The sequence below is a fragment of the Trachypithecus francoisi genome, unplaced genomic scaffold, assembly GCF_009764315.1.
Source record: "Trachypithecus francoisi isolate TF-2019V2 unplaced genomic scaffold, Tfra_2.0 Contig01440, whole genome shotgun sequence".
In the NCBI taxonomy this organism is placed as follows: Eukaryota; Metazoa; Chordata; class Mammalia; order Primates; family Cercopithecidae; genus Trachypithecus; species Trachypithecus francoisi.
In genome coordinates, this window is record NW_022681431.1 from 30,057,934 (window position 1) to 30,085,472 (window position 27,539).

General features: G+C 50.4%; 1 protein-coding gene across 7 annotated transcripts in view; it reads right to left on the reverse strand.

The window, feature by feature from the left end:
* Positions 1-27,316, reverse strand: part of ANK1 (ankyrin 1) — a 243,895-nt gene extending 216,579 nt beyond the window's left edge. For 6 of the 7 annotated variants that reach the window (XM_033232122.1, XM_033232146.1, XM_033232137.1 and 3 more), the window contains exon 1: positions 26,916-27,313. In XM_033232122.1, the coding sequence (XP_033088013.1) occupies positions 26,916-27,041 (126 nt within the window). In that variant the 5' untranslated portion in view covers positions 27,042-27,313. Of the gene's footprint in view, positions 1-26,915 lie in introns of all 7 variants that reach the window. The other variant, XM_033232131.1, reaches the window with a different exon arrangement.
* Between the last annotated feature and the right edge of the window lie 223 nt (positions 27,317-27,539).

Sequence of the window (27,539 nt, forward strand, 5' to 3'; positions counted from 1 at the left end):
GAGCCCCTCGCCCTCCTCAGGGTCTCAGGCAGGGAAGAGAGTGCTGGGCTCCTTGAACTTCACTGGACAGAAGAATCATCAAGGATCTTGCTTTAAAATGCAGATTTGAGGACCCCGTCCTCTGAGATCTTAATTCAGTAATTCTGAGGCACAACCCAGAGGCTGCATTTTAAAAGGAGGGACCTGAAAATCAGCCCAGCGTGGTGGCTCTTGCCTGTTGTCCCAGGTACTTGGGAGACTGAGGCAGGAAGACAGCTAGAGCCGGGGAGGCAGAGGCTGCAGTGAGCCATGTTCTTACCACTGCATTCCAGCCTGGGTGACAGAGCAAGACCATCTAAAATTTAAAAAAAAGAAAGGAAAACCTGGGCATTGAACACTGACCAGGGAAGACCAGAACCAGGACTGTGCTGAGAAATGCTGCCTTATAGGAAAAGCACCCTGAGAACTCACAGAGGCCTGTGCCCGCCGAGGCCTGGGGGTGCTTCCGGACATCCACATGCTCCATGGGCCACCATCAGTCGACACCAGACTGCAATTTGCTGATCCAGGTTATAGGAAAAGCTAATGTTCAGTCAAAATGGTAACTGGGGCTTGCTTATATTTTCAATATTGTTACACATCCAAAAGCTCAATTATTTGGCAATAACGTTGGCCTCTGAGTGCAATAATTCTCAAACTTTAGTGTACAGATGACTTACTAAGAAGCTCCCAAAAAGAAAGGATCTAAGATACAGATTCTTGAGTCCTATCCCTGGAGAATCCAATTCAGCAGGCTGAGAGAGTAGGCCCTGCCATTTTAATCGGTGTCCTAGAGGCCTAAAACCATTTTCAGGATTCAGGTGGTTCAAGGACCCCTCTGCAAGTAACATCACCAGCAGCTCTACCAACAGAGAGCCCTACCTCTATGCCCCGAATGAAATGAGGAGGCTGAGAGATCCAGCAGAGCATGCCAGTCTTTACCAAATGCCTGAGATTATGCATGTGAAGGTGAGGAGGATAAGCACGACCAGCCTAAGTTTTTGCTATAAAAGAGAGAGAGAGAGAGAGAGATTTCAATGGGCACAGTCTTTTTATGCAAGTCCACCTCTGTCCCTTCTGAAAACAAGGCTGAGTCACCTTCTCCATCATTCACTCGCGTTCATTCATTCAGACGACATGCTCTGAGCTCCACTCATGACTCACACCTCAAGCAAGGTTCCAGGGACATGAGTGTCCCTCCATTCTAAAGCACTCCCTGAGCCTCAGCCCCTGTGACTGGGGATGCTTCACTCCACAATATCAAGGGGACTCTCTGAGCTCTAGCCCCATGGATCACGGAAGAAGCTGCATGAGAAACGTGAGGCTACTGGGCAAAGCTGCCAGAGGTCTGAGAACGTGTGGCCGGCATGAGAGAGCATTTGCTTGATGATGGGCCAATGGAGGGCAACCAAATAAATGTGAGCCCACTCAAAGCTGAGCTGGAAGAGGAGGCAGAAAGGGTGGGTCCGGCACACACATTAGCCGAGTCCCTGGCTTTAGCTGACCAAGTTTTTGTTCTTGTTGGCAGCGCTCTGGCCATGGCACCTGGGCTCCGCTTCGCACCAGAGCATGTGGGCACGTAGTGCTGCTGGCAGTCGTGGGTCGGAACCTCTGCTTGGTGAACACTCCTTCTGGAAGCAAGGATGAGCTTCTCCCAGCACTCCTGGCTCTCGAATGGGCATGAATGCTCACCTCCCTTCCTGTTCTCTCAACCTCAACTCACACTCCAGCAAGCCCCTTCCTCAGGGCTAGTCCTCTCTGTAGCCTCTGGGTCCCACAGAGCACGTCTATCTGCCCCTCACGGGTCACACCTTTGACTCTAAGAGGCCTCTGCTACTATGACCCGCACCCCAGGAGCTTCCGAGGGGGAAACACCGCACAGGTCCAGGGTGCCTTCCCATCGCCCCTGCATTGTTTCTGACGCATTTATGAGGCTGCATCTTCTCTCTCCCAGTGACTGGAAGCTGCTGAAGGGTGGGGCTACCAATGGACCTCCAAAACTCTGCAGAATCGAGGCAGCCGCTGGAGCTATAATAGATGTTATTTATGTTTTAGAGACAGGGTCGCTGTCTCACCCAGGCTGGAGGGCAGCAGCACGATCACAGCTCACTGCAGCGTCAAATTCCTGGGCTCAAGTCATCCTCCCATCTCTGCCTCCCAAAGCACCAGGGTTACAGATGTGAGCCACTGCGTCCAGCCTATTAGGGTGCCTTTATGAAAAGGGGAAATGTAGACATGGAGGCAGATGCAGGGAGAGCACCATACGTAGAAGATCCGGGTGGGCGATGTTTATACCAGCCAAGAAATGCGAAAGACTGCCGGCAGACCACCTGGGCATGTGCTCTCCTACAGTCCATCAAAGGAGCCGATCCTGCCCACACCTTGTTCTTGGACTTTCAGCCTCCACAAGAGGGAGATAATAAATGTCTGCTGGTCAAGGCACCCTGTCTGTGGGACTTGGTTACGCCAGCCCTAGCAAGCTAAGACGCCATGCATCTCAGTTCTGATAGAAAACTTGCGTGTGAAATACTTGAAACTCCACAGCAATGGTAGCTGCTGCAGAGCAGAGGGCACGGGCTGTGCTTGCTCTGAACCCACCCAGCACAAGCAGACCTCGAAGTCCCTCCCAAGGATCCTGGTTGGAATGGACCCCCCTGGGATGGGGGAAGGGAGGGTCCGGGCCAGGCACCCACACTCCAGACAACAGGGCCGCAGCAGCCCTGGATGGGTTTATTATTTATGAGCTGCTGTCCTCACTTTGCTCAGTCTAACCCACTTTGGAGAGTGTTTAATATTTCAGAAACAGATGAGCCAGCATTGCCCAAGCTGGTTCGTGGTCTTAGTCATACAAAACGTTTCCTCCAAAAGGGTGCTGCAAGATGACTTCAAGTTGAACATCTTGTGCAGAGGAGAGAAGCCGACTCCCTGGAGGCCTCAGCTCCCAAGTGGAGCTTAACTACAGCGGAAGAGCAGCGTCCCTATGGCTAAGGGGCCTCAGTCCCAGTGAGTGAACACAGCACCCCCTGTCCAGCCGCCCACCTCGGCATGCACTCCACTTCCTGCCAGGCCCTAAGGTGAGGCCTCTGTGCAGCTATCCCATTAAATCCCCCAGTGCTGCTCTTTCCTCACGTCAGAATCCAAAGAGTGCCAGGAGCCACAGAAGCAGTGCAGGTGGAAGCCGGGGTTCGAATCTAGCCCCAATTCCAGACCCTCAGCTTCTCCCTACTAAATAAGCCACATGTCTGGAAAGTCATGCCTGGTGAAGGCGGCAGTGAGGGCAGAAGCCCCATGTCAGAGGCCTTGGAGCCGTGGGGAGTGCATCCAGCCGCGGATGCATGGCCAGTTTCCCCAGGGTGTGCCCCAAGCGGGGAATGGGAGGTGCTCACCTTACAATTCTCAGCCTGGATTACAAAGGGACCTTACGGTTTAAAACAAGCCAAGAGGAGATACCTTCAGAATGACTCAGTAACATCTCGGAAAGACAGAGGCCTGCCCACATCTCTCCCTGGAATAACCTGCAGGAGGTCTGCTGGGGACCCTTCCCACCGCACCCAAAGCCTCAGAGCACAGCCGCCCTCACAAGCTACCCCACATCTGGCTTCCCGCTTGGGAGTCTGTAGGGTCCGTGTCTCTGCTGACAAAGGCAGAGAGTTTGAGGTAGAACAATGGGTAACGTAATTTATAAAAACACAATATTAAATCCTCAATCCTCTTCAACGGAAAAGAAGTCTCTCGTGTGGGCACGCTGCAGAGGGGAAGGCTGAAGCCAGCCATGCGGAGCGAGCCATTCTCGTCTCCTGCTCATTCCATCTGAGCTCTCCCCTCCCCCCCATTATTGTTTATTTTCTTTGCAAAAAAGAAAAAAGTCACTACTCTATTTAAAAGATTTGAGCCGGGCGCGGTGGCTCAAGCCTGTAATCCCAGCACTTTGGGAGGCCGAGACGGGCGGATCACGAGGTCAGGAGATCGAGACCATCCTGGCTAATATGGTGAAACCCCGTCTCTACTAAAAATACAAAAAACTAGCCGGGCGAGGTGGCGGGCGCCTGTAGTCCCAGCTACTCGGGAGGCTGAGGCAGGAGAATGGCGGTAAACCCGGGAGGCGGAGCTTGCAGTGAGCTGAGATCCGGCCACTGCACTCCAGCCTGGGCGACAGAGCAAGACTCCGTCTCAATAAAAATAAAAAATAAAATAAAATAAAATAAAAGATTTGATGGATTTAGTCTATAAAGAAACAAGTGACTACATTTTCTTCCCGATTGCCTCAAACCTTCATGCAATGTCATTATCTCTGTGTTTTGTGAACCTCCGCATAAGAAAGATTTTGAAGTCATATTTGGTCCATCGCATCCTGACAGTGCCGCTTTCTCTTAGGGATATCTGCTTCCCAGGCCTCGCTTTCCTTACTTGCAAACTGAAGATGGTGATGTCAGCATTGGTGAATGAGTTCCACTCAGCATGGCTGGTGAAACAGGCACATCCCATTCACGATCTCATTTAATCCTCACAATAACTCTCCAAGGCACACTATTATTAATCTTATCCCATTTTGCAGACAAGAAACTGACACTGAAAAGGGTTAACTGGCCTGTGGTTACAAGTGGTGGAGCCAGGAGTTGCATCCAAGCTAGGCTAGTCCATATTCTCACTGGAATCACGATGCCTCCACAAGGATAAAATTAAACAGCACAGACCAGAGCCGAGCCCTCTGTAAGCTGGCACGTGTCAGGTTGAGGCTCACTGGTATTTTCAGGGGTAGGCAGGGGCTCCTGCCATATTGCACAGCTGTGGAGTGGAGCCTGGGCCTTGCTGGCTTCACAGCACTGGAAATGCTGAACCTCAGACACCTTAGATGCTGCAGACCCAGCTTCGTTTCCCTGAGCACCTTGTGCCTTTGTTGGGAAAACTTGGTAACCAGCATGACTGCCTTATATGCTGAACCAAGGGGAGGCTGGCAAACCTGTGGCCTTGGCTGGACAAGTTACTCCAGGAGCCAAACAGACCCAACCAAGCTCAAACCAACACACTCCGCCTACACACACAAACACACATGCACACACAATGCATACACGCAGGCACACACATGTACACACACAAGCACACATGCACACACACACGGGATCCTAAGTACTAAGAGACCTGTGGACACACAACAGGGAAGGATGGGGCCTTGAAAGGCAACAGCTCAGATGTTTGGATGTCCTGCAGGTAAGTAGGGAGTAGGGCAGCGGCACTTAGGGGTGGACCAGGTATGGGGCCTGCACCCTGAACTGTCTCGGGGACATCCTTGTTGGACTGCAGCTACAACAAAAATAGAGCCTCCTGTGGCTGCCTTCAGAGCAAGGCCCACAGCCACTTATCTCAAAGGCCTCTATTTCAGATCTTATATTTTTTCTCACATCCATCATAATTGAATTTTGAAAAGTTGCACTGGGCCCAGGGAAAAGGCAGTGAGTTGGGAGTGAGAACCATTTAGCAAAGCACTCTTTTCTTAAAGTTGTGGCTGCACATCCGGGTCACCTGCCCGCATGACAACTGAGAATTGTACTTTCTGGGTTCTGGCCTCCTTGTCTCCCACTGCTTCTCCTTCATGGTCATTCTTTGACTCTGAGTGAGTTCCTGCTTTTGATCCTCCCATTCCAAGTTGGAAAAGTACCCAAGGTCATTTCCACCATCACGACTGACCCTCCACTGGGCAACTCCTCCTGGCACTTGCAATGTAACCCCACAGTCTGACTATGGAACAAAATGCGCTGTCCCCGCTGCAGCACCCTTGGGAGAGACTGGGTGGCAGTTTGTGGTGGTCTAGAGAGAACGGGCCCAGCAGGACCACCTGCCTCGGTCCATTTATGGAGCTGGGATGGGAGATGTTAGGGAGCAGAGCTGGGCTGGAAAGGGTACGGGCTGACCAGGTTCCCCTCTTCCGGCCCTTTCTCTTCCTGAACTCCAAGCTCTCCTGTCCTGTTCCTCCAAGTCCCGGTCACCCAGATGGGGGGCTCCTGCACCTCTTCTCCCCCACAGGAGACCCTAAAGACTCTGCAGTTCCTTGCCACCGGGAGCCAGCGGCACCAGGTCCCAGTTTAGAGGCTGGCGGCAGCAGGCATTTTAAAGAACTGGAGGCAGGAGGAGGCAGGGGATCAGTGCAAACAATGGGTCAGCATGGATGGAGATTGGCGTACCCAATACTGGGCCTCCACAAGTTCTTGAGAAAGTCACCACGGGCCTGCCAAGAGGAGCTACAAGGGACTCTGCCAGGTGACACCTGATGGAACCTGGGCTTAACCCTAGATCCATCCAACTCCAAACTCCTGGCTCTTCCCAGTGGGCAGCCCAGCTCCAATGCCAAGGCTCGGCAGACAGGCACATCTGTGCAGTATTAAGTGGCTGCTTCCCATGGCCATTCGTTTCTCTTGCTGTGCCACGGATGCAGTCAGTGACGATGGAATGAATCTGGGTTAGCCGGTCCCTCTTCCCAAGTAGCTGGGAAGCCTCCTTGCTGCTCCTAGGAGAACACTCTTTGCAGGGCGAGGACAAACTCCCACTTAACACCACTGCACTGTGGGCGCCATTTCTCCCGGAACAGCCGCATCTTGCTTTTTCCCTTTTGGCAGTGTTTTGCAGATGATCTAGTGTTACACGGCGCAGGGACTGTGAGGCAGCCGGCACGAGAAAAGAGACCGAGCACACCCACTTTGCCTTCATTCCTCCGGCTGCATCCGAGGCTCCCCAGAGGGGCCGGCGCGCGCCCGGGCGCACACTCGCACACCTGCCCGCGCGCACACACCCGCGCCTGGCCCCACGCGCGCACGTCCCGCGACCTCGCAGGTTCGCGGCCCGCAACGGGCAGGGCAGGAGCTTCCACCAATCCCCTCGCCTCACGCCTCCTGCCCAAATATAGAAACCGACTTCTTTGCCCTAGAGCTCAGAGCGGCGGCCGCCCTCCCTCACTGGGCTCCCGAGGCGGCGCTTCCCAGGCAGGCGCGGGACGGCCCTGTCTGGCCTCACCAGCACGTGGGGCGCTGCCTGCCCTCCAGCCGCGGCACCCTGGCGCCCTGGCACCGACCGCCCAGTCGCCTCTCTCCCGGACGCGCAGCCCTTCAGCCAGTGGGCCCTGTCCCCACCCAGGTTCTCTGGCCGCTCAGCAGCGGCGCCTCGCCCTGGGACAGGCCCCACCTGGAGAGGGGCTGACTGACATTGATCGTGCCCCCTGGGGGCTGGGGCGCATAGAAGGTAACCTTGAAACCTCACAGGCACATGGAGGTGTCAAGAAGGAACTGATGACCTATCTTACAGGTAAAAAAGCCGAGCTAAGTGAGTAGTCCCAGGTTCCCACAGCCAGTGCTTGATACTCAGCCGACCCCAGCCTGGCCTGTCCAAGTCAGAAACCTACACGCTGTCCTTCACATCACTGAAGGGCTCTGGTTTCCAGCCTGAAGGCTGGAGAATGCACAAGGAAGGGAATGCCTAAAATCCCCTGACCTGATCCTCATCGCACGTGTCATGTTTATTAAGATACCGAGATGAAGATGAAAGGTTTGTTGGGGAATGGTAACCCCTCATCTGGTTGCACCACTTTTAACTTTTCGGAGCAGTTTGCAGACGTTATCTCATCTATTCTTACCGTGTGTGAGGGGATTGGATGGATTTGGTAGAATTTGTTCGTTTTAATAAAGGCCATTTGATCAATGTAAAACCAAAAGGGTTTTCATGGAAAAACTCATATTTTCAAATTTGCTACTCAGGATAACTTCTGTGACCATCTTCAAAAAAAAAAAAAAAAAAAACTTATGGGCTGAGCACAGTGGGTCACACCTGTAATCCCAGTGCTTTGGGAGGCCGAGGCAGGAGGATTGCTTGAGGCTGGGAGTTCAAGGCCAGACTGGGCCACACAGTGAGACCCAGTAGTTATGAAAAAAAATCATAATTAAAAAGATTTGTTATGGAACTTCCACAGTGTCATAGAAGGGACCTGGGAAAGAAATCACCATTCCACAGGGCAGGTGAGAAGGGTGGGACCTGCTGGAGAAGCACACATCCTGGTCCAGACCGTGGCCTCCTAATCACCAGTCTCGTGCTCCAGGCTGGGGCGAGGAGCAGGCTCATGGTGGCCGGTAGGCCACTGATGGTGGGAGATGGGTGTTGGGGATGCAGACAACAGCTCTCCTTTCCAGCTGAGACCCTGGGCAAGTTGCTGAATTCCTCCAGGGTCTCCACTACCCCATCTAGGAAGTGACGCTCATAGTGCCCCAGCTGCAAGACTGTGGTGTCAATCTATTGTTTTGTTGGATATACAGTTATGGAGCACCAATTGTGTGCCAAGCACTCTTCCAGATTCTGGAAATCCAGTTCAGGAGACAGAAAAAGTCGCTGCTTTCACAGAATTTATTTTTTAGTGAAGGAAGAGAGAGACGGACAATAAAACAGAAATAAATAGGACCATTCAAGATAGTGAAGAAAATGAAACAAAATGATGTGATAAAGCAGGTGGGAGGGAGCCGGGCGGGGGTGAAGTGGCCACTGGAGAGCAGTCGTCTGGGCAGTTCTCTCTGAGGGAGCAACATCTGAGCTAAGGACAACAAAAAGGAGTGGAGTAGCTTCGTTCATGGCTGCGGAGAAGACAGGGACAGCCTGAAGCACAGAGGCCTGAAGACAGGAGCCAGGTAGACGTGCCTGAGGAACAGAGCTAAGGCGAGTAGGGCTGGGGCCGTGTAAGGGAGAGGACAGGAACAGGAGGCTGGGACCTGGGCAGGAACGCTGGACACACAGCCTGGCACCCAGCAGAAGGTCAGTGACTAGGCTATTGGGATTCCCGGAAAACAGTCAACTGAAAGCACGTGCATGAACATTCTGGAAGGTGGCAGAGTGCATAGCAGTACCAGACACCCACTTTTCTCAAACCCGTTATGCAACTTACCAAACCATCCCAAATGTCATTGGCAACAACAACTAAAACTAATAGAGAATTGAGTCCAGGCCAATTCTGGAGAGCTGGGGTGGCTCTTCCTCTCTACCCTCAGCAGGAAGACAGTACCCGAAGGTTTACTCTGCATCCAGCCTGCTGCCCCGCCCTGGACAGGGGACAGACACACCCCTACATCTTCAAGCTCACCTCTCATATATGGTCCCTGCCTGCACAGGGACTAAGTCTAGAGGCAAAGGTGGAAGGAACAGCAGTAGCCAGCTGACTTGGCCTTCTCGCCAGTAGCCGCATGGAAATTACACCTTTAAACAGGTTCCGAGGGAGCTGTTTATAAAAAGCTCTTCTGGACATCCCAATAGCCATGGTCAAGATCAAATTGCACTCAAGGTTAATTGGATAGAAAAATACAAGTGCTAGCCCAGGAAGATGATCTCACAGCCAGGACTGGCCATTTAATTTGCATAGCCCAGGACAAAATGAAAATGTGGAATCCCTCGTTAAAAAAACAATGAGTAATTTTAACACAGAACAGAGCACTGAAACAAGCACAGGACCCTTTTAAGGACAGGACCTTATGTAACTGGACAGGTTGTCCACTGATAAAGCCAGCCTTGCCTACATGTCAAAAAAATAAAAGAGGGGCCAGGTGCGGTGGCTCATGCCGATAATCTCAGCACTTTGGGAGGCTGAAGCAGACGGAACACTTGAGGTCAGGAGTTCGAGACCAGCCTGGCCAACATGGTGAAACCCTATCTGTACTGAAAACGCAAAAATTAGACAGCCATGGTGGTAGATGCCTGTAATCGCAGCTACTCGGGAGGGTGAGGCAGGAGAATTGCTTGAGTCTGGGAGACAGAAGTTGCAGTGAGCTGAGATTGTGCCACTGCACTTCAGCCTGGGCGACAGAGCAAGACTCAGTCTCAAAAATAAAAAATAAAAATTGAAAAATTGAAAAAAAGCGTGACAATGTGTTTAAAATATAGCCCAGTGGAATAGAAGCCATAGAGAAATCAGACATGTGTTCCTGTCCCAGCTCTGCCTCCCGAGAGCCGTGACCTGGGGAATGTAAGTTAATCAGTGGGGACCCCAGCTTCCCAGTCCAGAAAATCCGGGATCACCTCCTCGGGGGTTGCTGTCCTTCTGAGTTTGTTGTGAGAGATCGAATGAGATCATGAAGGTGGCGTCTGGGTCGGGAGGCACTACACCAATGTAAGGGATTACTATTATTCACCAAGACCTGCCAGATAGCCTGGATTTCTCAAGAACATTGACATTCCCCAGCAATTAAGTCAAATTAACATAATTCAAACAAAACATCTAATTTTAGCTATGTGTAATGATTCCCTCTCAACAGAACAGGCATTGCTGCCTCTCATTCAAGGAGGGCAATGCCAGAGAGATGTAGGAAGGAGACCAAACCATTCTGCCACAGGCCTTTTACCCAGGCAGGCGCCAGATTGTTCCTGTTTCCACAACTGAAAGATGTGCCGCTGGACAGATTCTCTTTCATCCAGCCGTCCTGCTGGCCCAGTTCATTGGAGCTTCCCCCGACTGAGAAGGACCAACAACCAGCGCAGCCCGTTCAGACCTTGGTCACAGCAACACTCCCGCTGGAGTAGGAATCAGAAGCCCTGGGGCTCCTCCCACAGACCAGTCCTATGGCCTCAGTTGTCCCATCCATAAAAGAGGGGCAATAATGCCTCTTCTGCCTCCCTCTCCCAAAAGATTGTTTAAGGTGTTAATAATGATTATTCCGTGTGTCTGCATTTAGTGCAAATTACCAGATTCATTCATTCAACCAACGAGTTTTGGGAATGCAAAGGGGACCAAGGTGCTGCCTATGTGCAGTCCAGCCAGAACAACAAGCATTTAACCCAGGGGGTGGCAAACTGTACGCAAGGGCCAGGTCTAGCCCGCTGCCAGTTTTTTGCATAGCACGGGAGCTGAGAATGATTTTTACATTTTTAAGTGGTTAGGAGAGAAAAGAAAAACATTTCGTAATGCGTGAAAATTAAATGAAATTCAAATTTCAGAGTGCATAAATAAAGTTTTATTGGAACATGGCCATGCTCGTTTGTTTGTGTATTGCCTGTGGTTGCTTCCATGCTTCGCCAGCGGAGCTGAGTATTTGCAACAGAGACTGAAATATTTACTGCCAGGTCCTGCACAGTAAAAGTTTGCCAATCTCTGAAACAAAGCCATGAGTGAGATTATCAGTGTTAATGGAACACGGAAGAGGAAACAATTATTTCTATTTAATAAAGTTGGGGAAGGCATCCCAGGAGTGATTTTTTTTCTTCTGGACTTTAATGCTCAGCTGTGAACCCCGGGAAAGGGGCTGCCCTCACCCCAGGTCTCAGTTTCCTCATTTGCAGGATGAATAGGTTGTCTTTGAACTAAGGGCCTGTCCCACTAATATGTCCTGCAATACTGCATGTGCCCCCAGGGCCAGTTCTTGCAGTGGGGCTGGTGTGGGCATCCACCAAACCCCACAAACACCTGAGCTATGCGAGGCACACAAAGAGCACTAATTAGGACACTGGGATGAGGAGCAGTTTGGAATAATCTATCCAGGACACATTTCTTGGCACCACGTCCCAGAGAGGGCTCAGGCTTCTGCATCCAAACTGGAGCTCCCTGGCAGGTTTCTCCCCCAGCAGAGGCGCCTGGTGAGTCCTGAATAATTTAGCGATCTGCACCAGCAGTGCAGATGGGCACCTCCCATTACCGCAGGCTCTGCACTTTGCTGCCTTACTTGGTAGAGCCAAGGGCCATTTCCACATGGAACAAAAGAACAGAATCCCCCTTGTCTTCTCAGAGTTCCTCTCAGCACATTGTGCTCCAAGAGCCATTGCTCATAAGGGCTGGGATTTCTTGCCAGAGTACAGAGAGTTGGGCCTGGAGATCTAGTTCTAGTGCTTAGTTGGCCACTAAAAATAGCTCTGTGATCTGGACAAGCCACTTCCTTTCTCCAGATGGCAGTTTCGTCATGAAGGGGATGGGGTGTGAGATTCGCAAGGTCCCTTCCAAGAAGCTGTGTCTTCTAGTCTAGTCCAGACTAGAAGCTCTTTGTTCTACATGTGAAAAAACAGAGGCCCAGAGACGCACAGTTATTTCCCCAAGGTCACCTAGCCACTTCCTGAGAGGCAGAGTCAAGCCCAGCAGCTTTAGTTCCTAATGTTCCCATTCTAAGGCACTGCCCATACCTGGTGTGTGGTATGTACAGATCTATGTCTATGTCTATGTGTGTCTATGTCTGTATCTGTATCTATGGGATTGGTTCTGTCTCGGGAATACATGCCTTCTGTACTCGGGGGGGTTTGGATGCTAATACAAGGTGGGGATACTATTTTATCTTACAGTCAAGGGAACAGGTATACAATGTTCCCATCAAGCTCTAGGCTCTGTGTTACATGCTTTCAAAACGTTCTTTCTGTTTAGCCTTCTGCCTCTCACTTTTCTCCTCTTAGGTACTTATTTCATTTCATTTAATCCTCACAATAGCCCTGGAAGCAGTAAGGCAAGGATGTTAAAATCAGGCAGCTGGGACAAACCCCAGCTGTGGCTCTCATTAGACATGTGATGTGAGCAAGGGACTTCACCTTCCTGAGCCTTCAGAGGTCCTCACCTGTAAAACACCGTCCCCACGCACCTGCCTGGCTTGTGAGGGCCGAGTGGGCTTGAGTGGGGAGCACAGCCATCACAGATGATCCCTGCCTTCCCTGTCTCCTTTCATGGAGAGATCAGTCACAGGTGACGGGGCCTGGCTCTTTTCCTGCTAGTAGCTGGGTGGGCAGTTGATAGACGAGAAAATGACATGAATTTCAAATCACAAACCCTACATCTGTCACCGCCTGCTTGTCATAAATCGGGACTTTGGAGAGGGACTGTTCAAGGCTTCCCCCTACCTCTGCCACTGAGCAGTAGTGTGAAATGCACTTAATCTTCCTGAGCCTTAGTTTTCTCCCATGTGAAATGGGAAATTTGATACCTGCTTCTCCACAGCATTGCTGGGAAGATCAATGACATAATGCCCTGGGAAGCGCCTGGTGAGCCACTGAGCTCCATGTAACACCATGGGTCACCGTCCACACGGTGCAGGCCCCACGCCCTGGGGCTCCTGGAAGCCTGAGTTTCCAGGGTTCATCTCCCCGTACATGCAGCCACAGTAGAGGGTTCCAGCTTAACAGCAGCCCAAACCTGCCATCACCTTCCTGGGGGAGTTCCCTCTCTCCTCTCCCCAGCCCCAGCTGAGCAGCTGCTGGAGAAAAATGCAAAAGGTGTTCAGCACCTGGAGCTTCCATGACAACCAGTGAGGAATGCATCCCAGGGCGTTGGAGATGGGCACTGGGAGGGACTGAAATTGAAAAGGAACTTTAGCCAGGGTGAACCGGGAGACAGATCTCTCCTGAGAATCCTGAGTCCTCAGAAACTCAGAAACGGAAGAAGCTGGGATTTACCAAAAATATCAAATTCACTACTACAAGCCAAGCCTCCAAAAAGCCAGGCCTGTCTGACCCTGGTTTCATGCACCCCACAGAACATTGCCAGTGCTCTGGGCTGTGGGATTGCCCGAGTTGCTTTCCAGGAAAACAGGCAGCCAAGGCTGCTTAGCCCCCCTCTCCCTCTGGAGTTAGGGCCTCCATGCTCCTCCAAGCTCCACAGAGGAGGATGGCTGTCCCCTTGACCTTGAAAGCAGCTTGGCGGTGTGTGACAGACCCAGTCACCTTGCACTGAAAACAGACACCATTCTGCCTCCTGCATTCCCTGTTCACCTGAGGCAGGTGCTCTCCACCCTCCCCAAGGTCACTCTTTTGGCCAACAGAAAGGGGCACCTCCTCCCTGGCCTCAGCCGGAGGTTTATAGAGTCACAGGGGTGCCTGATTACACAGGCTCAGCGAGAGACAGAGTCTTCAAAAACACATATCCAAATGGCCAGCTCTGTTAACGAAAAGCACAGCCCACACTCCCACAGCGCGTGTGGCCCCGGGCACTTCACCAGCACAGATTCTTCCCCATATCAACCACAACAGGGTCAGCATGGGGGCAATGAGAGGCCAGGTGGAATGGGGTACTAATGAGGTGGATGGCCTTTTGCATGTCTGTTCGCACTCATATGCCTTGCAGTCTGGTGCCACCACCCATCCAGATTTCCCTTCAAGCGACCTTAGGCCCATGTAAGCCAGCTGGCATCTGAAACCATTCTGCCCTGTGGCCTTGTAAACCCACATAATCAGAGCATAACAGGTACCGAGAAGGATCTCATCATTTTTTTTTTTCTTTTGAGACAGTGTCTCACTCTGTTGCCCAGGCTAGAGTTCATGGCACAGTCATAGTTCACTGCAGCCTCAACCTCCTGGGTTCAAGCAATCCTCCCACCTTAACCTCCTGAGTAGCTGGGAATACAGGCACACACCACCACACCTGGCTAATTTTTAAATTTTTTGTAGAGATGGGGTCTTCCTATGTGGCCCAGGCTGGTCTTGAACTCCTGGGCTAAAGGGATCTTCCCACCTTGGCCACCCAAAGAGCTGGGATTACAGGCATGAGCTACAGCACTCAGCTCCCCAGAAGGGTCTTAAGAGTCCTCTAAACTAAAGCCCTCATTTTAGAGGCAGGGAAACAGAGGCTCAGAAGCAGGAGAGCCTCTGTGTCCAAAGCTACACGGGACAGTCAAGAGGACTGGAACTAAGAGCAGATCTGTTGTCGAGGGCAGGTTCTCTTCATCCACAGCAGCACAGTTAATGCTCATAAATCAGAGGGAGTGGCACCGGAGGGGCAGACGCTCCTCCAACTCAGATCGTTCTCAGGCCTAGTTAGCTGGGAAATGCCAGGGAATGCATTGGTTCCATTTCCTCACAGAGCTGCTCTAGGACTTCATTAAAGGTGCCACTACGGCTGGGTGCAGTGGCTCACATCTGTAATCCCAGCACTTTGGGAGGCCAAGGCACGCCCTGTCTCTACAAGAATAAAACATGAGCCGGGCATGGTGGCACATGCCTGTAATCCCAGCTACTTGGGAGGGTGAGGCAGGAGAATCACTTGAACTCGGGAGGTGGAGGTTTCAGTGAGCCAAGAACACGCCATTGCACTCCAGCCTGGGCAACAGAGTGAGAATTCGTCTCAAATAAATAAATGAATAAATAATAAAGGTGCCATTACATTAAAGGGCCTAGCCTCGGCTAACACACAGTGGCAGAGTGGGAAGGGATCTGGTCACCACTGCATCCAGTATCCCTCAGGGCAGGCACTTCTTCCATAGTATCTCAGACCCAGCCTCAGGAAAGCTTCCTGGAGGAGGTGAAGCTTAAAGGATGAGTAGAGGCTGAGCACAGCAGCTCACATCTGTAATCCCAGAGCTTTGGGAGGCTGAGGCAGGAGGATCACTTGAGCCCAGGAGTTGGAGACCAGCCCGGGCAACAAAGTGAGACTCTGTCTCTACAAGAAACAAAAAAAATACCCAGGTTTGGTGGTGCGTGCCTGTAGTCCTAACTACTCAGAGGCTGTGTTGGGAGAATTGTTCAAGCCCAGGAGTTTAAGGCTGCAATAAACTGTGATCATGCCACCGCCCTCCAGTCTGAGAGACAGGGTGAGACCTTGTCTCAAAATAAATAAGCAAACAAACAAGGGATGAGTGGGAATCAGACTGAGTTCTGGAGAGGGAGTGGCCTGAGCAAGGTGTGGAGCAAGGGAGCTCAGCAAATCCTAGGAACATGGGGAGGCTTGAGGAGGGGTGAGGCGCAGTGGTCGGCAGTGGGGAAGGGTCTGACTTCATCCTCAAGGCAGTGGAAAGCAACTGAAGGGTTTTAGGAAGGGAAGTGACAACTATCACATTTGTGTTTGAAAAAAAGTGGGGGGGTCTCTGCAAGATAAAGACCAGATTGGAAGGGCAAGACTAGAGGAGGCAGGGATGCAATGGAGACTCCAGCAGCAGTGAGGATGGTGAGTTCACTGGAGTTAGCCTTAAAAGTTCTTCCTGAAAAATCTGGTGATGGTGCCCGGTACAGAACCATAAAGTACGTTTTTTCCATCTGTGTCTTTAAGTCCTGTATGGAGCAGTATTGACATCTCGGTTTAAAGTGCTAACGTTCAACCACATCAGCTGTAGTCCAGGTGTCCTTCAATGCAGATCTTCTCAAGAATGAAGTGACACATGTGACTGGCAAGAAGACAATATTTTTTTTAAAGAGACAAATGGTTTGACTATGACTTGCTCTGCCTAAAGCAGATACTGTAGTTAAGTGCAACAGCTCAAGAACTTGGTAAAACACCATGATTTCCAGACATTGCTCCATGTCGGCAGACAGGCACTGGTTCCCTTGCATTGTGTGCTATCCTGAATCAGAGGAGACTTGCTGACTGGATCCGTCACACACCTGTCCCTTCCCAAGTCTCCATAGGGTAGACAAGCTGTGGAAGGGCCTTCCCTGCCCACTGGCACTATGTAACCTGAGATCAGCAGGGAAACAGTCTCCTCTCCAGAGCGTGGTCAATGGTAGAAACCAAAGCAGTTCTTGCAAATGGCATTACAATGAATTGGCCAAATCTCTATGCTGCAGGAGAATCTACTGTCTCCATAAATTCAGTGCAACTCTATGGACGTTTCAGACTTTGAAGTTTGCCTCACTGGGCTGTTTCTGATTCTTCACTCTGAGTTTCAGATCAGGTTCACATTTCTCCAAAGTCTTTACTAACTCATTTAAGAAACTGGCAGTAATACTAGTTGAGTACTACCACCCTTGGCATTTGACCTGATGGCCATCTCCAGAAAGGATAACATTGTATTTAAATTAATAAATACAAGGTGAGAATTTAGCCAAGTGGGACCGGATGTTCATTTGTTAAGTCTTGTTCAGGATTAAAGAGGAAAACTCCAAGGGTCACATTTTTTAAGTCTTCATCTACTTACCCACTCAGGGCTCAGGTGCAGACATGTGTTTCTCTCTGCCAGCCACCCCCAGGTCCACAGCCTGCTAATGCTCGTGTCTTGGATTTTATGGGCAGCCCCAAGGTGAGTATGGGTGGAAGCTGAGGCATTGCCATGCCACTTATAAAGTGCTTATATGCCAGGTACTTCCCATATATGAAGTCATTCAATCCTCCCAACAGCCCTGCATAGCTGTGGGGTGGGTAGTATTCTCTCCACCTTACAAATGACAAAACTGAGACTCAGGAAGCTCTACTGAGCAACTTGCTCAAAGTCAGCTAGTAAACACCTGACTCCATCTCACTCCACAGGTCACAGCTCTTCATTACTGCTTCGATTTCACCAAGATGACCTTCTGATGCACACTAAAGCTCTGCTGATGCTCTGGCCCCCTTGCCCAAGGGCATACTGGAATCGTATGGGAGAGGGGAGCCCAGCCTCGTCTAGGACACTGGAGGCAATGTTCCAACTGCGTTCTGACGGAGGACTTGACATTAATGTTGGGGGCCAAGGATGTGGCACACAGGAAGATCTAAAGGCAAGTGAAGGTATACATTTCCAAGTATCAGTGTACAGCCCAGTGCAGGATGCAGGAAAGATAGCGATAAGACAGGAGAAGCAGCTAAGGAGTAGATTCAGGGGTTGGAAGGGAGGAAGCCTGGTTAATCAGCCTGGACTTCATTCTAAGGGCAATTAGGAAGCCACTGAAGGATTGAAAGAAGGGAGTGTCAGGATCTGATTTGCATTTTTGGAAGATCCCCCTGGCTGCAGAAGGGAGTATTAAGCCCAACACACACACATTTTCAAGTTGGTTTACAATGGAAGGCTTCATATGCCAAGACCCAACAGCCCAGGCTCCTGGGGGCCACGCTTCAGCTCCACTTCAAGCCAGTACATTCCGTTACCTACTTGGCTCTAGTCCACAGCACCTTGGAATCCCTTACTGAGGGTGTGGTGTCAGCTATAAATTCCAGATTTCATCTCCAGAAGACACACAGGCAGAGAAAGCCCTGCTACCCTCTTAGACAGGTGGCGCGTCCTCTGCTTCTTCTTTCTGTGTCTTGATAACTTGTTTATTTTTAACATTTTTTTCTTTTCTTCTTTTCTTTCTTTCTTTCTTTTTTTTTTTAGAGACAGAGTCTCACTCTGTCACCCAAGCTAGAGTGCAGTGGCACCATCTTAGTTTTTGTAGAGACAGGGTCTCGCTATGTTGCCCAGACTGGTCTTGAGCTCCTGGCCTCAAGCAGTTCTCTTGCCTCAGCCTCCCAAAGTGCTGGGATTACAGGCATGAGCCACTGTGCCCAGCTTATTTTGAACAATTATTAAAAATACAGAAAAGGATAAAAAAGAAAATTTAATCACCCAGAAACACACATGACAAAGATGACCACTGCTCACACAGTGTGTATTTCTCTGTCTGATGACATGTTACTTGGCTACTCTGGCCCTGAGTCTTCCTGGTCTACTCCACGTATATTATATATACAAGTGTAGATTGTGTCAATTTCAAGTGAACATAACACAACAACTGAAGCATATTCCTATTTTCAATTAAAAGAATATTCTTAAAAACATTTTAAGCATGTTTTTGGTGAATGTAAAATATGTCACCACATGGGTGATGGCACCAAAGTCCTGTCTTTAAGAATGGCTGGGTCCTGCTCCCTGAGCCCACCTCCAGCCAGTGGGGCTGGCTTTTGGGTGGGACCATCAGCATCCTTAGCTGTCCTAACACCCTGTCAGCTTGGTCATGTGTGTGTCGTACTTAAAGCCAGTGCTTAGAAGCTCTGTGTTCCAGGGCCTAGCTGGAGGGCATAGACTTGAACTGACTGCCAGCTCCTCCCACTACAAGCCCGGCAGCTGCCCCTGCTGTTGAAGATGTTTTCTATGAGCTCTCTCCCTCTATCAGGTGAGAGCCCCAGGAAGCCACCTATGCCACATGCCAAGGACTCACCACCTTCCTCCTAACCCGTCCCCCTCCTCTTTCCCAAGCTCAATGGAAGGCACCAACTAACAAACTGCCCAAATGCCAAATCAAGAAGGGGCCCCTGTTGGCATCTGACCATATGTACACACACATACACACACTTACATATGTACATTTGTATGCAAATGTGATATCGCTCATTGGAAACTACTCAGACCACCCGACTTCTTAGGGGCAGGCGACAGAACCATGGGGATGCAAGAGCCGGGAGAAAGCTGTGGAGCAAGAGCCAGCCGGGCTCATCCATTCACACCCTGCTCATCATATCATCTCTGTGTCCGGCTCCTGGCAGGTGCTTCTGGGACAGGCCTGGGAAGCATCCACATGAAAAGCTAAAGTCCCAGATAACAGGAAAAACAGATGATCATGGCAGCAATGCCATCCCTGTGTATTGACTAGTGTCCACACATTATGAAGTGATTATATAGAGAAGATGTGGACTTGACGATGTGGTGAACAGAGAATCTCCAAACAGACGTTAAGAGGAAAGTTAACCTGTTAAGAGACAGACTAGCCAGAAACAAAGCAGAAACCCCAGGACTCCATTTTCACCTGCTCTTTGATCTGCACTCTGTGTTAATCTCAGGGCCCGGTGGACAGAGTCCTCAGCTCCAAGACATTCAGAGGGGCCTCGGACACCCACATTTCCACTGGAACCAGAGGCCACAGGCTTTGCCCTATGCTCTCCATCCTCTGCCTGAGGTTACTTCCACCTCTGGCAGCTTTTCCACTAATTTGTAAGTCCTTCACTTCAAAGAAGGAAAACTATCTTCAGTTTTTAAGTTTTTAGTGGAGACTGGGTCTCACTATGTTGCCCAGGTTGGTCTTGAACTCCTAGCCTCAAGTGATCCTCCCATCTCAGCTCCCAAAGTGGTGAGATTACAGGCATGAGTCACCGTGTCCAGACAGAGAAGGAAAGATAGCTTCAGCTTTGACTCTTCTCTCAGTGCCTAGCATAGCTTTGAATATCCTAAGGGCACAACCAGTGCCTGGGGGAGTAGTCGAGTGCTGTGGACTGTGAATAAGCTTTGGAGTCAGGTGTGCCTGGGTTGGAGCCCCAGTTCTGGGGTTACCAACCTATTGGGCGACAGCATGACAATGCATGTCATACACGAGGAACACTAGAGACCCTTATAAGTGCAGGCACCTCCTTGATAAAGAAAGAAGTTTTTTTTGCAAGTATCATTGTCAATGCTCACCAATGGATGCAAAAGCAATGGGACATGTACAATTTCCTTGTAAAAATACAGGGAAATCTTTGAGAAGAAGAGTCCAGTTACATTGGAAGTAAATGAGGAGGAAAAAATGGTGCTCTCTTCTTTTTTTAATTGGCTGACCATTACATCTTTGCTTTCACTTTGAGTGTCTCCAATGCAAGTTTTCCTTTCTTGGAGAATATGCTGTGCTTTGTGTGCCCAAGATCCAGGGAGTCTCCGCCAGAGGAATCTGGTCTCCCCACAACACCACACATTCCATTATCTGTGACAGTTCACACCCAGATTTACTACCTGTTCAACTAACAGCCATGGGAGTCTCAGCAAAGTTAGGAAGCCCTTTTATGTTCCCCTCTGATATACAGCACAGGTGCCACACAGGACTTCAATAAAGCTTGCAAGTATCTAGGCCCACCTGGAAGCTGTCGACTGAATCCATGCAGATTACTGAGCAGGTCTGCAATAAAAATCCTGTCCAAATAGAAAATTCATTTTTTTCCTGAAAATGAAATGAAGATATGATATAAAGTATTCTTTTCTCATTTCTCCGTACTGAAAGAATAACAAGCTGGCCTTCCCCGGCAAATCTCAAGACTTCACAATGCCACTGGAAGGCCAGGCATGAACCTTGGTAAAGAATTTATTAGAAAGAATAACTTTATGAACAATCATTATATTATTAGCTATAATCCATTAAATATATGAGAATTTTAAAATTTACAAAGCATGCACTCATTTATTATCTCATTTGATCCTCATCCCTATTTTACAGATGAGCAAACTGAGGTTGGAGGAAATTCAGAGGCTTATATATACACACGTAGCTGATACATGCAAGAGCTCAAACTGGAACCCGGGCAGCCGACTTCAAGCCAGTGTTCTGTACGAGGCGGACTTTTGAGCTTCTCAAGAACCAGAAATGGAGATAGAGAGCCAGGCAAAGTTGATTTGCCTTTCTCAAAAAAAACAAATACTAGCTGGGTGGGGGCGTGATGGCTCACGCCTGTAATCCCAGCACTTTGGGAGGCCAAGGCAGGCGGATCACCTGAGGTCAGGAGTTCAAGATCAGCATGGTTAACATAGTGAAATGCCATCTCTACTAAAAATACAAAAATTAACCAGGCATGGTGATGTGCACCTGTAGTCCCAGCTACTCTGGAGGCTGAGGCAGGAGAATCACTTGAACCCAGTAGGCGGAGGTTGCAGTGAGCCGAGATTGTACCACTATACTCCAGCCTGGGTGACAGAACAAGACTCCATCTCAAAAAAAAAAAAAAGAAAAGAAAAGAAAAAACAGTGACAATAGATTTTATTTCAGTCAGAATAATTCAAGGTGGGGGGAAACAATAGTTTTACTTGGTACCAATTTTTTAGGGTCAATTTTCTCAAAATCAAAAAGAACAACTAAGAAAAAAAAAACCTGTACTAGTTAAATGTAGCTTTTCAACCAATTCTAAAAGCCATAGATATTTAGTGAATGGTTATGTACAAAGACGCTAGCATTGGCTTCAAAGTGCTTACAATTTAGTAGAAGAGATAAAACAGGAACTTCTGCATGTGCATGTGTGTATGTGTGAAAGGTGCAGAGAGAGCAGTGGGGTGGGGGTGAGGAGGGGGCAGATATGAAAGATTTCTTGCAGGCGACAGTGATGGGCTTTGACATTGAAGGAGCAAGGAATCAATGACAGGACTGCCTATTCAAAGGTGTTGCCAAAGCAGACGCAGGGGCAAGCTAACACAGATGAAGAGTGCCTGTACATAGGACACACTCGCCACTACGCACTCATTTTTATTGTGAAAATGGGGAAGAAGCCTCAGATGGTTTTTTTTTTTTAAGTGTTGCCACATTGAGAAGAGAGGAGCAGAACTGGTAAGCCAGCAGCCTTTGCTGGGGTGAGCAAAAGAAATGGGGAGACACTGGAAGCTGGCTCGTGTCCCCTGCCCAGGGAGGTGACTTGCTCCAGGTTCTGAATTTCGGCTGCTGCTGCACCTGCTCTGAGACAGTCCTGCACTAGATGGTTAGCATATCACTTGCTCCTCACAGCCACCACTCATAGAGGTGGAGCAGCAGCCAAAAATCAGAGTGTAACATCTTCTCGGCCCTCAAAACCCTGCTCTGCTGGTCTAGCCTATGGCTGGGAAGTGAGGAGAGCTCCTGGGAACAGCCCCCACTGCTGCTACCTCTGCAGCAAGGAGGGAGGAGCTGGACTGAAAAAATGGACAGGAAGCAGGCTGGGAAAATTCCCACATCTTCAGCCCCTGCCGGCACCTCCCAGAGCTCCAGAGAGGCAGGCCCACCTCCATTTATTGAGGCTCCCAAGGTACTAAAATAAGAAGAAATGCCAAAGCAGGGATACCAAAGTTGTGGTATGTTTTAAAGGCTTGCAACAAAGAAACCAACGCTCTAATAATTCACATGCAATACAACATAAGTATGCTAATCAAAAGCCAAATTGAGGCTTTACATATAAATATCCATTAATGCCACAACATATATTAGTGAAATGGTTTAGCAACAGGACCCAGATTAAAGATGTGGGATGAGCACTGTTCTCTTTCAATTCTGTCAGCGATCTCTTGGATTGGATTTATAAAACCTTTTGGAGATAATAGCAGAAGTTGAAATTTGAGGCCTTTTGCAAATGAGAGTCATGGGCCGATATGATTCTAATGCTTAACTTTCTTCCCTCCATCCCGCTTTCCCCACCTCCAGACCCACCAAGCCTCCTTGTCAATCCTCCAGTCTCACGCAGGTGCCCCCCACCCCAAATCTCCCCTGTGATTCCAATCATTGGATCCACAAAAAACCCTCTCCTGTCCAGGAGCAGGGTCTCCTCCTGCTGAGAGAGGAAGGCTGTAGGCTCTTTGATTACTGCTGCATAGACTGGAAAGACTGATGGAGCTGCCTGCACAGCTAAGTGGCAGAGGCCACTCTCCACATCTGGGCTTTTTTTTTTCTCTCTTCCTGCACTCTTCCTCCATCCCTCTTTGTGAGTGCCTGGCTTCTTGGGACCCTGTGCAAACACTGTTGTTATTACAAATGTCTAAAACCACTTGACATTTAGTGTAGCAGAGACCCTGCAAGGAACTAACTACATGCTCAGTGGTGGAATTCACTGCACCAAAAGATTAGATGGTTCCACTGCATGTCTACAAATCTCTATTGCTTTGAAAATGATTAGAAAAGGAAAAAAGATCAGGCTTTTTCCAGATGCCCCCAAAAGACAGTCAGTCAAAGGGTGTATTATTCACCGGAACACATGCTTGCAACCAAGACAACATCTGGGCAAGCAGAGATTAATATTATATTAATTCACTCATTCAACCATTCACTCCACAAACATCCACTGCCTGCTGCTTGTGTCAGGTACTGAGCTAGGTGTCAGGTACACAGCTATGAATAGGACATGGTCTTTTCTTTCACCATCAGAGGATGAAGTAGGTGAACATAGCTAGGGACAAGGAGAGAGCTGAGTAAACACTACCCTGGGGTCTCACAGTGTTGAAGGTAGCCGGCTTAGTGTGAACCTGTCACTCAGGGCCAAGGCATCAGCGCTCCTCTCCCTATCCACTCTTCCTTCCTTGAATTCTGCCTTCTTCCATCCTCTGCCTCACTTTTCCCCCCTGTCCTCTTCTCCTCCTACCCTCAAGCTCTGGGTAAACATAAAAAGCACACACATTCTTATGCTTCAGGCTCCCTCAGCCCTCAAAAGCTGTAATTCTTCATGCAAATGCCTGCTTTACACATGCTTTGCAATTTATTTCCATTCCAACCTTCAAAAACAGAGGGACTTATCAGTAAATATCATAAATGCTTGATTTTTTTTTAAGCTGCAGCTACAACAGCAAGTGGCTGACAAGGTTGGCTCTGCACATGCACAGCACTGAATGAAGCCCCATGAGAAGCAGGAATTGTTAGAGCTCTAGAGTTTAGCTCAGTTCCCTGTGTCGAGGTAGCTTCTATCTGTGTCAGTCAGTGCGTCACAACACCAGCCTCCTCCACCCCCCACACACAGCACCCCTTAGCAAGCGCCTTCCCACACAATATCATCAACTGTAAAAACTGCAACTGTCGCCAAAGTTACAACTGCGGTTATTTCTACAAATGGGAGGGATGCGGTCTGCTCAGTCAGTCCCTGGTAAGTAGGTTACCCATGGGACAAACACCTTTCCTTTGAGTTAATTCAGAATGCCCTTGGCTCAGCTAGCCATCCACACAAGAGACCAATGTCCTGGAATAAAATGTTTGTTTGCATGTATGAGATTCTTCCTGCATGCTGGTATAGGAAACGGAGGCTGGGCCCACACACTCTGTAGTCTGTGTGAGCAGCTGTAAAGTCCTCAGCTGCCTGATTTTAATACACTTCACCTTGAAAAATTATCTCCTTCATGAAAAATGGCTTAGTTAGACTTCACCTTATATGAACCTTTGAGTTAGCCCTAGGCCCTCTGCCTCTCCAGGCCCCATGTAAGCTTTGTTCAAATGCTCCTTTCTGCACTGCCTCCCTCACCTTTCCCTCTAGAGCTTTCCATCTGCTTGTGATTTTCAATTTTGCTATAAATTTTAACTCTATTCTCTGAGATGGCCCTCAAGACCATCCCAATGCCTGAGAAAACTCATGGCCCTTACAAAAAATGAACAAAGCATCCTTACATCCCACCCCATACCATTTCCCCCGCACCCAAAGAATCTGTCCTAATAGTTTGCGTCACTGCTATCACTTTAAATGAAAATTTTCTTATCGTTATATTAATCATAGCACCCAGGGTACTGCATAAAATAATGAAAATCTGAATGGAAGATTTTTGAACGCTTACTGACGCAGTATGCTGCGACCGGCTAGTAAAACAAGGTAACACCATTTGTGGGGAGGAATATATTAAATATTATCATCTATCACCAAAAGAAAAAAAAGAAACGAGGTTTACTATGAATGTAAAGATTAAGACCAAAGAAGCAAAAAGAATATTGAAATCACCATTTTTATATGTGTGTATTACACATAGTCAGAATTCAGAGTTATATTAAAGGAAATTTTCACAGAATGGAAAAGAATCACAGGAGAGGGGGTGGGAGAGAGTGTTTTGACTATTTTCAAAAAATGATTTATAGTGTCAGGAGCGTCAAGAAGGAAGCCTGGGAGAGAGAGGTGGATGAGAACATTGAGTGAGCAGCTCGAAGAGGAGCGCCTTGGCTCCAAAAGCAGGAGGCAGGAATGGAAACACAGAGCACTCCTTACTGAGAAGAAATTTACATTCACGCCAAAAAAGTGGGTGAGCATCGCAGCGTAGAGCCAGACTTCCCCTGCCTGACTCACAAGACGGGCTCTGGTATTTTAGACCCCCGCAGAGGGACCTGCGGAGATTCTCTCTCGGTGGCACCAACCCAAACTCTGATTCATCATCGGTTTGGGAAAGGCCCCTTTTCGGTCCTCTAAAGGGGTGGTGCCTTTGTGAAACTACTATTTACACACAAGATGGCAATCCCTCAAGGGAGGTGGGGACGTCAGTTTTGGAAGGGTACAGGAAAGCCTAGAGAGTGCTGGTTACTTCCTTTGAAATCAGAGAACACCTCTAGGAAAAGGATGGATGTTGGTCTGCTGACCAACTGTCAAGGGGTGTGTGGCCCACAGACAGCCTGCTCCCCAATACTCTGCTGTCAGCCACAGGCTCCAAACTTCTTTCTCAGAATGAGACAGTTTCAGGGAAAGAAACCATGTTTCTTTCTCAACCAAGGCCAGAGCCTCTCCCTGGAAGCCTGAGGGGTCCCACTCCTTGCCAGGCAGCAGTGCAGGCTGGGCCCCACATCAACTTCTTCAGGTGAAAATGGCTCTCCTGAAGCCAGAGTTCAGCATCTCCGATTCCCAGAATTACACCCAGGTACTCTTGGCCTCCTCCGTGGCTCTAAGGCACCCTGACTTCTGTCACCCTCCCTTCACCATCAAAGGTGCTTCTGACTTAAGGTGTTTCTCAAGGTGCTTTGATCAGGGGTAAGAGGACCTCAGAGCCAAAAAGAGCTAAAAACAGCAACAGTTGCCCCTGGAGGTTTGGGTCTTTACAGGCCTATCTTGTCTCGGCACCCCGACACAGAAATACCCGGGATGCCTGCCCATGGACAGAGCTGGTCTCTGACCAGGCCTTTGGGCCAGGCTGGAGCACCCATGCCTGGCTTCCAAAGGAACTTCCCCTCCCTGCCATGGGTGGCTCATCTTGAGTGACCTGAGCATAAGATGTTGCCAAATGCCCCGAGGAGGGGAGAAGGCGCCTTCTTTTCTGCTACCAGATCCGGAGGGTCAGGAAAGGTGCTCCCTGAGAAGGGTCAAGGAAGGTCAGAAGCCCCACTCCCGTTCAGAGACACCTGGGAAAAACGGTCTCCGCGCCAGAGTGGGTCACCTAGGGAGGCGCCGGGCAGATCTGCCCCCCTGGAGACTGGAGCCGCGTTTACCCAAACCAGCTCTCCTGGAAAGCCAGCGGGGGCAGCGCGCCCGAGCAGGGCAGCCCACCACCCGCGGCCGGTAGCCAAGGTCGGGAAAGTTGGTCCTAGAGCCCCGCGGGCCTGCCGGGCGCTGTCCAAGGTCCTGAAAGGTCTCCGCGAGCAGCGGGCGGGCTGCTCTGCGCGCCCTCAGCCTCCCTGCCAACCGCTCTGCCCTTCCAGCCTCCCGCCCTGTCCCCTTCCCAGCCGCACAGAAGCCTCCGTCCCTCTTCTGCACCCACCAAGCCCTCCCCGCTCGGGTGCCCCCAACTCCGCCGCACCGGGCCCCGCACCCCACCGCGTCCCAGGCCACCCGACCCCTGCCCCCAGCAGCCACTTCCAGGCGCCGCGGCGCTTTCACCGCCGCCCCCTCCTACCTTCTTCTTTCGGTCACGGGAGCGGTTTCTCCGCTTCCTGTTGGATTCCTCCTTCTCCTTCTGCTCCTGGAGGGCCTGTGCCTCGATGTCTTTGATTTTCTTCAGCTGTTTGGCCGCTTGAGCCATGGCGTGTCACGGCGCTCCCGTCCCCGCCTCCTGGACCCCTAGCGCTCAGCGATCCCAGCGACGACACCCCCTAAGAAGGGGAAAGGGTCTCTGCTCCGCCGAGGGGACAGCGTCCGTGGCGCGCCGCGGGCCGGCTGCGGCGGGGCCGCGGGAAGGCGAAGGCAGCTGCGGGCGCGGAGGGCGAGGCGCGGCTGCCCGCGGCCCGGGATGGCGCTGCCGCCGCGGCTGGAGCTCGCTCGCCGGCGCCCGGGACGGGCTCTGGGCTGGGCCCGCCGCCTCCTTCCCTCCGCCTCCCTCCCTCTCCTGCGGCGGCGGCGGCGGCGGCGGCGGCGGCGCGGGGGGGCGGGGGCGGGGAGGTGGCTTGTACTGCGGCGGCGGCGGGCGGTGAGCGACCGCGGAGGGGGCGGACTCGGGCGCTCAGCGCGGGAAGGCCCAGGGGCCCGGCCGGAGCGGCGAGGCTAGGTGCGCTGGGCGTCCGCACGGGGGCATGGCTAGCGT